Raw genomic sequence first — 13,044 nt, 5'->3', positions numbered from 1 at the left:
CAGATTACATAACCCAAATTTATAGAATCGAGTATGCTGCACATATCTTTAGTATCTTTTAAATTGTATCTGTATATCACTTTTTTTTTTTTTTTTTGCTAGCCAGCTGTTTGTGATGGGTAATTTCCTGCATGTAACACTTTTTTTTGGCTTTTCAGCTGATGAGAAGGTTGGGGGTTGTTGTGGATCAATGAGGGTGAAAAGGGATGGGAAAGTAGAAAGAATGTAGTGTGGGTCAGTGATGGTAAAGTGAAATGAAAGAAGAACAAGGAATATGTGTGGAACAATAATGGACATACAGGATGAGAGAGAAGAGAGGAAGCGACATGGCCTAGTGACATTGAAACAGAATGGGAAAGGAGGCAGCATGTATCAGTAATGGGGGAACAGGATAGGAGAGAAGAGAGGAAGCAGGATGGTAGGGGAGGCAGTATGGATCAGTAATGGAGAAGCAAGATGGGAAACCAGAGAAACAGAAGCAGGGACCAGTGATGGTGGAGCATGATGGGAGAGGAGGCAGAATAGATCAGTAATGGAGCAGCAGAATGGAATTGGTACCTTTAATGAGCAGCAGGGATGAGTGACCAGATGGGAGAGAAGAGAGGAAGCAGCAGGCAAGAGTGATAGTGGAACAGGATGGCAGAGTATGCAGTATGAATCAGTAATGATGGAAAGAAGTGAGTAAGCAATAGGGACCAGTGACAATTGATGAAAGAGGAGGCAGTGTGGATCAGTATTGGTTAAGCTGCATGATAGAAAAGAGAGGAAGCTGCAGGCACCAGTTACAGTGGTGTGGAACGGGAGAGGATGCAGTAGGGATTAGATGAGCAGGATAGGAAAAGAAGCAGCAAAGAGTTGGGAGCAGTGACCAGATGTGGACGAGAATGAGTGGAAGGTGATCAGGTTACCATTCATGAACTCCTGATCTACAGCGCAATCTTGCAAAACAGATTTTACATTTTTATTCCTGTTCTAAAACCACCTGACAGATGGTGATCCACTTAGGATAGGTAGAGTTTATGGCATAGCAGGATGAGTGCAGAGGGGTTAACCTCCATGTGATGGTGTGTGGGTGGTGGGGTTGTTATCTTGAACAGAAACTTTGCCTGCTTGAGCCCTCAGACTTTCTGTCAATTCTGCTTTGTATGAACTCATGGATGAACTTCTGTAGTATTTCTATGGTTACGTTGCTTTGTATGCCCACTCTCAACCCACACAGTAGCGTGACTCACTGCCTTGCCTCTGCTTTCAATATTCAGGGATTACCCAAGTGGCAGCAGGCTCCATTTTTCAAATAATTTGTTTTCTACTTGCCTGAAGTCCAGCTTTAGGCTTGATTCACACCTGTGCATATTTAGTGCTCGTTGCATTTTGCAGATTTGCACTACAGCCCATTTAACGTGGTTTCCTATCGAACACGTTCTGTAGTGCAAATCTGCAAAATGTAAAAAGCACTAAAAATGCATAAGTGTGAATCCAGCCTTAAACTGTGTGTGTGTATATATGATAAATTGTCTAGTAATCCTATTCAGACAGGAGAAACATCCATCTAATACAGCTAATTTTTACAGTAGCCTGAAAGAAGTAGTGGCTCTTCACTGTAACATCCAGGCTGTATAATAATAGTCACAGCATATAAATATAAAAGACAAAAAGCCTGGGCTGTCCAAAAACAATATCTTTGCAGTCTGAGGCATCTGTCATGCTTACAATATGACCATATGCTTGAGGAAGTGACGTTTGCATAAAATTATCCCTCCCCTTCTGCAGGGACCGAAAGATCCATGTCTTGGTACAAGAAAGTCACAGAATATTATACTTTATTTATCTTTTATTTTAATTTACTGTTACTGTTTTACTGCACCTCATCCCTGTCAGCAGCAATGGTCACCTGCAATATTTGTGGTGTTTTTCTGGTAAAATTACTTGCAGTCAATTCATCAAAGCACAATATCGAATTTGAGATACATACTGTAGATTGGTTAAATATACATAACTTCAGAAACCTAATAATATTGCGCTGTGTGTGAATATCCTTACTAACAGCCAAAACCAACGGTCGTTATTCCGTACTCATACTCTTGAACCTTTCTGCTGCTTTTGATACAGTTGACCCTCTCCTCCTCAAAAAACTCAATTTGCTTGGTCTCCATGGCTGCACTCTCTGTTGGTTCGAATCTTACCTATCTCATCGCACCTTCAGTGTCACTTACAACTCCACTTCCTCCTCTCCAACTCCTCTTACCATTGGGGTCCCCCAAGGTTCTGTCCTTGGACCCCTACTATTCTCAATCTACACATCCTCCCTGGGTCATCTGATAGCCTCCCATGGCTTCCACTACCATTTTTATATGCTGATGACACCCAAATCTATCTCTCTGCTCCTCAGCTCACCCCATCAATCTCCTCACGCATCACTGATTTACTAACGGACATATCAGCCTGGATGTCAAACCACTTCCTCAAGCTGAATCTATCTAAAACTGAGCTCTTAATATTTCCTCCCCCATGTGCCCCTTCCCCTGACTTCTCTGTCAAGATCAATGGCACATCTAGCAGTCCGTCTCCACATTTCAGGGTTCTAGGGGTAACCTTAGACTCTGAACTGTCCTTTCAAGCCCACATACAATCCCTGTCCAAATCATGCTGCCTTAGCCTCTGCAACATTTCTGGAATACGCCCCTTTTTAACTAATGACACCACCCAGCTTCTACTTCACTCCCTGGTTATCTCTCGCCTCGATTACTGCAATGCTGCTGCAAGACTCATCCACCTTACCAACCATTCGGTGTCCTCCACTCCTCTCTGCCAATCCCCTTCCACTCACCCAACAAATAAAATTCAAAATACTAACAATAATTTACAAAGCCATCCATCCATAACTCTGCCCCCAGCTACATCAATAACCTAGTCCCAAAATACCAACCAAGCAGCTCTCTTCGGTCTTTCCGAGACCTCCTGCTCTCTAGCTCCCTTGTTACCTCCTCCCATGCTCGCCTCCAGGATTTCTCCAGAGCTTCTCCCATCCTTTGGAACTCCCTACCCCAATCTGTCTGACTGTCCCCTAATCTATCCATCTTTAGGTGATCCCTGAAAACCCTTCTCTTTAAAGAAGCCTGTCCTGCTTCTAACTAACACTGTTTTATTTCCTCCATCAGCTCATCCCCCACAGCTATTACCTTTTGTATCAATTGACCCTTCCTTTTTAGATTGTAAGCTCTAATGAGCAGGACCCTCTGATTCCTCTTGTACCAAATTGTAATGTAACTGTATCTATTTTGCCTTTATTTTATTAAGCACTGCTCAAACTGTTGGCGCTATATAAAACCTGTATAATAATAATAATTATGAAAACAAATAAATATAAACCAATAAATCTCATGGTGCTTCTCCTTAAGTGCAAATTATTGTGATCATCAAATCTGTGGACTAGTGATAAGCGATAATAAAGTCCATGTAAATTAAATGTCCATATACATATAAATTCATTAAAAAGCAATTCTGTGCATCTTATCCTTTAGACCCAAAGGTGTGTAATCAGTGCTCCCACTACCACTAAAACCACAGCCATTTACTAGAGCATTAGACCCTATGTTATAGGTGGTCTAACAAGGCATGAAGCTGCGTGGATCTTGCTTCAAGGATCCACGCAGCAATAAAAATGCCACTGGCGTCGGGGCGAGACGCAGGCCGTCCTGACGTCACCCACACCTGTCTGGAGCTGGCACCAGCGCCGTTTTTGATGTTACATGCGCTTATTCTTCTGGAGTTTTGTAAGTTAGTTTTCTGTTTTCTAATTACACATTTGACGGTATCACAGTATTGGAGTCATATTTTTCTCTGGTTGAGTTTAACACAGAATAGGAAGAAGGATTGGAGTGGAGTCTCACATCAGAATACCACCTGTGTTTTCTATGCCACAAGATCCTTGAAGCAAGATCCATGCAGCTTCACGAATGCCTGTCAAAATTGTGTGCATTGGAGCGCCCAGTGTTGTTCACATGATTGCATTAGCGTTGCATCAAAAATGACCCAACGTGTTGTTTGCCAAGCATTGCCGCTTCCCCTGTAAATGTGAATGTCAGTGTAAATGTGCTGAAAATGCACTGCAAACGCTTCACAAATGCCCCTCTGGTGTTTACAGCTCATTCGAGATGAGTTTAGAAAGCGTTACTAGCCGACATAATACAAAAGTCCATACAATAAAAAACCAACACAGAGGGGGCTCCTGGCAATCGTTTAACGAGACACAAACGCATAAAAAAGCTCCAAAAACGCATTATTAACGCACCTTAACACAGGTACATTAATGAGTGTGTGCTCAGATTTCCATTTAAATGAGCCCTAATAAAGGTGTTTTTTTTTTTTTAAATAAACATCTTATAGTTACTGTTTTGCCTGCTCTGAACACAGCTTCCCTGAACCTCCTTTTCTGGGGTCCCTCCCTGGCACTCTCGGTTCCAACTCCCTTCTGAGTGCCCCCATAGCAAGCGGCTCGATCCTGAGCCGGGCTGTGTGCATCTATTTACGCCCTCCTCACTGGATCTGATTGGCAGCAGCAGAGTCCTGAGTGAGGAGAGAGAGAGCAGCAATGCTGTTCTTTGGCACAGCACTGGATCGAGATCAGGCTCAGGTAAGGGAGGGGAAGGGGGCTGAAAAGGAGCTGATCATGGAAGTTTTTTACCTTAATGCAATACTTACAATGTTGATCATGTACTTGCAGTTTAGGCTGTGTCTGGGTTCCACTGGCTTTTGTCTTAGTTTTCATTTCTGCCTTTTTTTTTCTGCATGTGTGTGTGGGGATGGGGCACCCAATGGCTGCTTTGGTAGAGGCAGCTAATTCCAACCGTCTTTGCAGTTATGGTGGGCCCTAGTGGGTTGCAGCCCTCCTTTATAAAGAAGAGAAATAATAGTAATATAAAAAAAACTTCCCTCTCTCCAGAAACCCTCCGAGATTCAAACAAATTCATTGGGGGCATCGAATGACATTTCTGCTTACTGTGTAAGCATTTTTATGATCACAAATCTGTAAAAATGGCATTGCCATTCTAACTGCTGTCAGTTCAGATTCAACATGATCTTTATCTTATCAGTTTATACAAATGTATTTGTTTTGTGTGTGTTGTTCTAAATTAAAGGGCAAACCTTAAAGTGGAACTACACTGTATCTGAGCACCACAAACCAAATACAACTTAATTCATTTTTAATATTTAAAGCAAATTCACCCGTCCATCCATGTCTCCATGCTTTATTTTGTTGAGAAATCACTTTGAAAAACACCCCCTAGCATTTCTGACCATTGCCATCTTGAGTAAGGGGAGATGATTCATGTTGCATTTACTTCTGGGAATCCATCTGCCCTAAGCTCAGGCATGCAAGCAGGAGAGGGTGTGTTTAACTGAGAAAGCCCTTCCTCCCTTCCTGAAGACTCCTGGGATGTATGACATAATATTCCTAGGCATGAAAACCTGGAAGTAACTAAAGAAATGTAAACAAAAAAAGTTTAAAACAAGTAAATATGATATACTTTCCTATCTATTTACTAATGCCAGCAGCAAAAGGATTACAAACAAGTCAGTGTTGATTGAGAGAGTGGAGTTCCACTTTAGGCTTTTCCATTCCACTAGGTTATGTAAAAATCACAGATTTTGGCCAACAGCATAAAAAAGCCTGATCACCTATGCTAAAGATATTTATATTTTATTGTTCATACATAAGTGGTAGCCACACAGTGAAGTTGTTTCCCTATTTTATCACTGGAACAATATTGACTGGTATGAACAAAATGCTCTATAATTTTATTGTTAAAACATGTCATGTAGTTGTGTATGTTTTTCTTTGTTGCAGATTTTCTGGAGCGAATGATGGAATCTCAACAGCGAGACTCTAGCGCACCTGGTAGGTTTCATGTGGGTAGCGCAGAATCAATGCTGCACTTCCGACCTGGGGGATATCACCCCCAAAGGGCTCTCATCAACCCTTTTGCACCATCACGAATGCCAATGAAGCTCACATCAAATCGTAGACGGTGGATGCACACATTTCCTGTGGGTAGGTCATACTATTTTTTCTTTTTTTTCTTTTTTTTGGGGGGGTACAGAAAACCTCAAGGGTAAAGGTCTTGTCTGTAAGGCAGTGTGTGTTCTGGCAGGGGCAGTCCCTTTATCAGAATACAATAGCACAGCAGCGGAGATTGCTTCACTAATATTGCTTGTGTTAGTACAGCGATTTTTCAGAAGTCTAAATGAAAAAAAAAACTGTGTGTGTGTGTGTGTACCCAGTTTAATTGTTTGGTCACTAAAAAGTTGCTCCTTTGTTATGGCAGGTAAACCTGTACAATGCACTAGCTTTTTAGCGTTTACCGTTGTGTCTATTGCATATTTTGTGTGTTTTTTTGGTTTTTTTTTTTTTTTTTTTTGCCCTTGTTTTTTGTTTGTTTGTTTATTTTTAGCGTTCCTAAAAAAAAATATATATATATATAGAGATATAGATATATCTATCAATATGTCAACCAACAAATGGCATTACCTTTTGATGAAGCTCACTTCTTTAGATTCCCAGGTACAGGGGATCATTTTCAAAATGTTAAATTTGGTACAGCTAATGACCAGTCTGACATTCTGAATCTACTGGGCATGGGCTAAACAGGCCATTAAACATCTCTGGTCCCTCCACTCTTCTTTCCCATAACTGTTGTAACAAAACAATCCCCACCAGATCATCTGGTGGGGATTGTTTCTATCTATTTCTCTCTCATTCATTTCAGTGGGCCGTCCTACCTGTAGAAATGCAGGAAAAGAAGACGTTTGCCGATATGAGAGGGTGTCATTAAAAGTTAGTGGCACTTTCACACGTCTGCAAAAGAGCAGCTTATTTTTCCTGTGGGTCAGGAACGTGCATGATTATGCTTTTAATCTGGTATTGGGGAAACACAAGATGTGGACATATTTAGGTACCTTGGTTTGTAGTTAAAACAAAAGATCCTTTAGAGGAAAAGACCCCCCCCCCCCCCCTCCTCCGTAGTCCCTGCAAACCAATCTCTCCAGGGTCAAGGTGCAGACTTCTGGGCTAAAGCTCTTTCACCATTCAAATAGAAGGATACATTTGGTTGTTGTTTTTTTACTATTGTGATTGTACAGACTGTATTATCTTACTTTTTTATTATTATTATACAAGATTTATATAGCGCCAACAGTTTGCGCAGCGCTTTACAACATGAGGGCAGACAGTACAGTTACAATACTATTCAATACAGGAGGGCCCTGCTTGTTAGAGCTTACAATCTAGAAGGGAGGGTCAAGTGAAACAAAAGGTAATAACTGTGGGGGAAGAGCTGAGAAAATGCAAATACAGTTGTTATGTGTGGGTAGGATAGGCTTCTTTGAAGAGGGGGGTTTTATAGATAGTCTAAAAGCTAATAGATTAAGAGATAATCAGACAGATTGAGTTAAGAAGTTCCATAGGATTCGAGAGGCTCTGGAAAAGTCTTGGAGGTGAGCATGGAAGGGGTTGACGAGGGAGCTAGAGAGCAGGAGGTCTTGAGAGGAATTAAGAGAACGATTAGGTTGGTATTTTGAGACTAGGCTAGTGATGTAGCTGGGGACTAAGTTGTGGATGGGTTTGTAAGTAGTTGTTAGTATTTGTTAAATTCAAAATACTAATTTGTTGGGTCAGCGGAAGCCAGTGGAGGGATTGACAAAGAGGAGTAGAAGATACTGAGTGGTTGGTAAGGTGGATGAGTCTGGCAGCAGCATTCATGATGGATTGAAGGGGCAATAGACTATGTATAGGTAAGCCAATGAGAAAGGAGTTGCAGTAGTCAAGGCGAGAGATATCCAGGGAGTGAATTAAGAGCTTTGTTGTGTCATTGGTTAGAAAGGGGCATAATTTGGAGATGTTGCAGGGGTTGAGGCGGCAAGATTGGGACAGTAATTGAACGTGGTGCTTAAAGGAGAGTTCACAGTCCAGGACTACACCTTGGCATGCAAGAAAGGGTTTACAGTTGTGCCACCGAGATCAGGAGAAGGGGCACATGGGGAGGAAAAATTATAAGTTCAATTTTGGATAGATTGAGTTTGAGAAAGTGGTGTGACATTAAGACTGATATATCTGTTAGTAAATTAGTGATACGTGAGCAGACGGAGGGAGTGAGCTGAGGGGTAGAGAAATAGATTTGGGTGTCGTCAGCGTAAAGATGGTATTGGAAGCCATGGGAGGCTGTCAGCTGACCCAGGGAGGAGGAGTAGATTGAAAATAGGAGAGGTCTAAGAACAGAACCTTGGGGGACCCCAACAGAGAAAGGAAGAGGAGAGGAGGAAGTACAATTGTAAGTAACGCTACAAGGTGCGTTTGGATAAGTAGGAAGAGAACCGGCGAAGAGTACATTTACGGAGACCAAAGGCATGGAGTTTTTTGAGGAGGAGGGGGTGGTCAACCGTATCAAAGGCAGCACAAAGGTCCAGGACTAGAAGTACAGAATAGTGTCCATAGCTTTCTACCTCTTTTAGATACTAGTTTCTTGCACAACAGAACGGGTCCCCACCCTCTGTTCTTCTAAAATTCATTGTTGCCAAACCATGTATTTGAACATCTATTTAAGAAGTAAATCATGTTGCCCCAACCTACAAGTCTCATTCCCTGGGGTTTTTATCCTAAGGAGGTCCCTGACTTCCATCTTTATGAGAACTGAGCCTTTCTCTCTTTCATTGTTTCTTCCCCCATATTCTCATTAGGTGTCATTCGCTAGTTAGATACATTCAGGCTAGTGGTTTATCTTTCTTCCCCTGTTCCAATTCTCTGTTCATGCTGCCAGGCAATCCACCAGATAAGGCAGTATCAAGGGTCAGCATCAGCTGACTGAGGAGACTTATTAGTGCAAAGTCCTTTTTCAAGTTTTGTAAGAACCTCTTAACCTTAACTTGTATTTTAATCTAAAAAGGAAAATGTGTTTGGTTGCATCTTACCAGTTCTTGAATGTGATGGCTGTATTTATTTTTTGAGCTAACAAAAATTTTGACAAGCACAGAAAATGCCTTCCAGAAATGCAGCGTCCTTTCACTTTCTGTGAGCTAAAAAGAAAGCATAACCACCCTTATTTTTATTGTGTAAACTACTGATAGTGAATCTAAAATGAAATGGAGACAAACAAAGGCAGGCATATTTGAACTCCATTCTGTGCGACAACCATGGCTCCTTCGATAGATACAGTTGAGAAATGAGTGACACAGGACGAAGAGATAGAAATTTTGTTTTTTGTAGGATTACCAGGTGAAATTAAAGTGTTTGTTACCCAAAAAAAAAACACAGATCCTGTTCCCTTGAAGCATGAATAACAGCACAGTGCTAGTACTGTGTCATCTGGCCCCTTCTATCACCTAAAAAACCTGACTGATCCTGCCTGCCTATACTCCTTCCCCTGTAAACTGACCACAGTTTATCATGGCTGCTGAGCCCTGACACTGTGGTCAGTTTATGTGCGTCATCCGCAGCCCTGCTGTGTCCTTCTCTGCCCCCCTCCCTCTCTGCCTGTCTGTTTTGTGTCAGTGCTTGCCCCCTCCTCTCCTGTTGCTAACATAACTACAAAAAATCCCATCCCCTCTATAACACAATGTTATGTGTCCCTGTGAATGCATTATATAAAAAAGCTGCCAATCTGTACCTATATCAGAGTGTCTCCCGGAACTTACGTGACTCCTCGGCTCTCTCTCCTACCCTCCTCCCTGGCTGGTGGTCAGGCCTGCCCGCTATAGCTGTCAGCCGGGCAGAGGAGAGAGCCGAGGAGTCACGTGAGCACCAGGAGATGCTCAGATATAGGTAGAGATCAGCAGTATTTTTATATAACCCAGGCACAGGGGCACATAGCATTATGTTACAGAGGGGATGGGAGGTTTTTATTGTACTAGGTTAACAACCACGTTAAGGGAAAATGGCATGAAAATGATGCAGCCACTATATCTAAGGGGACCAGCAAACTGCAATATACTGTATTACGCTTTGATTTTGGGTTTCGATACTAGATGATCATTGATTTTCAATTTAAATTCTGCAAGCTCTGGTGCTCTGGTTTATATAGTGCCTTTAGATGTTCTATAAATTGCTGCTTAGAGAGATCTGGCTTGGGTCTGACCTTCTTTGGTAGCTCACCTTATATTTAGGAACTAATTGAAATGTCCTAAATAAATGATAACATTTTGTTTTTCAAAATCCTTTTTTCTTTGAATTTATAGTTCAACACAGATTCATTCCAGTTTTTTCTTTTGCCTTAGTTTCAGTTCACACTGATACGACATAGGATCCGACTTGTGAAACCCCAAGTCAGATGACATGTGAAATTCAATGTTTCCCTATGAGAGCTGTCCTAACTGATGCTACACAAGTCTGTCAGACTTTAGAAAAGGTTCATGCACTACTTTGGTCCGACTTTGATATGACTTAAATGCCAGAGTATAACATCAAAGTTGGACTCTAAAGTTACACTGAAAGTCGCACGACTTTGGAGTTGGGCTAGTGTGAACCAAACCCTGGTGTTCAGAATACCTGTGTTCCCAGCAACTTATTTAGATATTGCTGTCAAGCAAGTTCTACTATTCTATGGTTTAAATAGCTCTCCTTGTTGCTTCTCTCAATTTTCCTTCCTGTTACTGCTCTGTCACAAACTGAAAAGCTAATGCTAAAGTATTGGGGTGGAACATCTTGGTGTTCTGGTTCCTGTTAGTAAGGCATGAATCTCCTATCTAATTGAGCTTCCCATCTAATTTTTTTAACTATTTATCAGTAAACGGTTAAGCATAATTTTTTACATCTGTGTCCCATTGGGGGGATTTATCTTCATTTCCTGTTTCATAGCCAAAACAAGAAGTGAGAGGAAATCATCGCAAATCAAGGGAACCCATTGAGCCCCCAGTCACCAGAACTAGTGTCCCCATTGGAAGATTTCCCCTCTATTACTGTTCTGGGGACAGCCCAAAATTTGGGATTTTCTTTTACTTTCACTTTTTTACTTTCACTTTTCTACTTTCACTACCTAACAGTGGCAACTAGGTAGCAATATAAACCTAATAGGCATTTTAATCCTTCTCCACTATATCCAAAACCTAAAAATAAAAGTTTTGCCTTTAGTTATATGTTAACATTGGGTTGCTTTTCTATTTCACTATACAATTGCATACAATCTGTTAAGGTCCAGTATACTATATTTTTAATTAAGGGGTCCACAGTAGCCAGAAGAATAATATAGCTGTCAGGTCAGAATACAGGCTATTCAGTAAAATCAGGGATATAGACCAGCGTTTCTCCACTAGTATGCAGTGGGACTGTAGGGTTTCTCCAGAGGTTGCTTCTGGTTCCTTGAGCAGTGGTGGATTAATCTATGGCTTGATGGTGCCCCCATAATTCTCAATCTGGTGTCACTGACAGAGCTAGTGGTGTGGGACCAGTGAAGCCTCTTGTCTCTCAAGTACTTACCCACTGACATATTATATATACATACATACACATGGCAGGGTGACGTGGTTACTGTCTTGGGGGGTCTGATCGAGGAAGAAGGAAGTCAGTAATCCTTCCTCCTTCATCCTCAGTCCCCCCCCTGGGATTCTCTCCCCAATTCACCAGCTCGGAGCTGGTGAATCGGGGAGGATGAATTCTGACACAGATCGCCAGTGAAGTGTTGAGATTGCGCCTTCATAAACTGTCAGTTTCTGTGTCAGTCAATGACAGCTTCCCTGTGTGTGAAAATGATCGTCTTTGTTTCATAAACCGTTAATGAACTGAGATCAGCGGCGACCCTCGGGGTTACCGCTGTTCACAGATTCATAACGGACACCTAAATGCCAACAAAAAATTGGGTATTTGTCCCACTGACAACTTATGTGAAGTAACGATCAATGTAATCAATAATGTAATCACCAATAGTGTAATCACCAATATAAGAGGTCACTTTTTTCACTGACTACCAATGAAAGGGGTCTCTTTAACTGACCACCAAGTTTCAAATACACTAGGTATGCCACATTGTTTATGATTTTATTTTTTATTATAACCACAACTTCATCCTCCTGTGCCATAAACTGCAGATATAATATTTTTTAGCTGGGGTTTCCTGAGACTGAAATAATTTTTGAGGGTTCGTCCTGAAACAAAAGATTGAGAAGATCTGACATAGACAAAGTGCATGTAAAAGATACAACATTAGTAAGCACAGAAGGGTTCAAGGGCTAAGCCTGGAAAGTAATTTTGTGGGACACAAGTGGGAATCCATCTAACTCATTAAATCCTGTCCATCTTTTTTTGCTTTTTTCCTCACATCCTTTAGGTCCTTCTGGGGAAGCAATACAAATACATCACCAAACTCGTCAGAACATTGCAGATCTACAGGGGAATGGCCAGAGAGAATTGGTGCATTCCTCAGCAGAGCTTCTTGAACTTGCTTACCAGGAAGCCACTGGCAGGTAATTGTCTTTAAGCAGTAACTGTTTCTTTTTTACTTTAGCACCTTTTTATAACCACGCAACTCTAGAATTGTTTGTGGCTTAATCATTTACGCATGTAATAAATCTGTCATTTAGGCAATTTGATGGTTATTTGGACACATGATGCAGTTGGGTAAAGCCTGCACACTGCAGAATTACCTATTTATTCCAAGAAATGGATCGTGATTGGAAATTGATATTAGCCCTCCAACGACCGGCTTTTGTCAAAGGGGCATGCTGGAAAACCAGCATCTGATGAGCACTCACAGCCAATATCTGCAAACGCTGATCAGTGTATTCTTGAAAAGGGGAATCCCCCTGTCAGAATACAATAGCACAGCGAGGAGGTTGCCGCACCCACATTTCTTATGTTAGTACCCCAATCTGTCAGTTTTTCATGTTCAACCTGCTGGGTTGAGTGAAAAAAGCTTTGTGTGTACCAGGCTTAAAAGAGAAGTATGGGAATCATTTATTTTTTTCAAAATTATGTTTACCTAGGTGGCTGCAGAGTTGGTCCCCTGCTGGCTCCAAGACTGAGAACCAAGTGATCAAACACTGCTCATTGCTCAGTTCTCA

General features: G+C 41.6%; 1 protein-coding gene across 7 annotated transcripts in view; it reads left to right on the top strand.

The window, feature by feature from the left end:
• Nucleotides 1-13,044, top strand: part of DEPDC5 (DEP domain containing 5, GATOR1 subcomplex subunit) — a 169,392-nt gene that overhangs the window by 89,025 nt on the left and 67,323 nt on the right. For all 7 annotated transcript variants that reach the window (XR_012244323.1, XM_073629252.1, XM_073629251.1 and 4 more), the window contains exons 22-23: nucleotides 5,849-6,052; nucleotides 12,312-12,447. Coding sequence is in view for 6 of the 7 variants with exons in the window: in XM_073629252.1 (XP_073485353.1) it covers nucleotides 5,849-6,052; nucleotides 12,312-12,447 (340 nt within the window). In the remaining variant the exon portion in view is untranslated. The remainder of the gene's footprint in view (nucleotides 1-5,848; nucleotides 6,053-12,311; nucleotides 12,448-13,044) is intronic.

The sequence above is a fragment of the Aquarana catesbeiana genome, linkage group LG01, assembly GCF_042186555.1.
Source record: "Aquarana catesbeiana isolate 2022-GZ linkage group LG01, ASM4218655v1, whole genome shotgun sequence".
Classification (NCBI taxonomy): domain Eukaryota; kingdom Metazoa; phylum Chordata; class Amphibia; order Anura; family Ranidae; genus Aquarana; species Aquarana catesbeiana.
The sequence above is the reverse complement of the archived record's forward strand: the minus strand, read 5'-3'. Positions and strand labels throughout refer to the sequence as shown.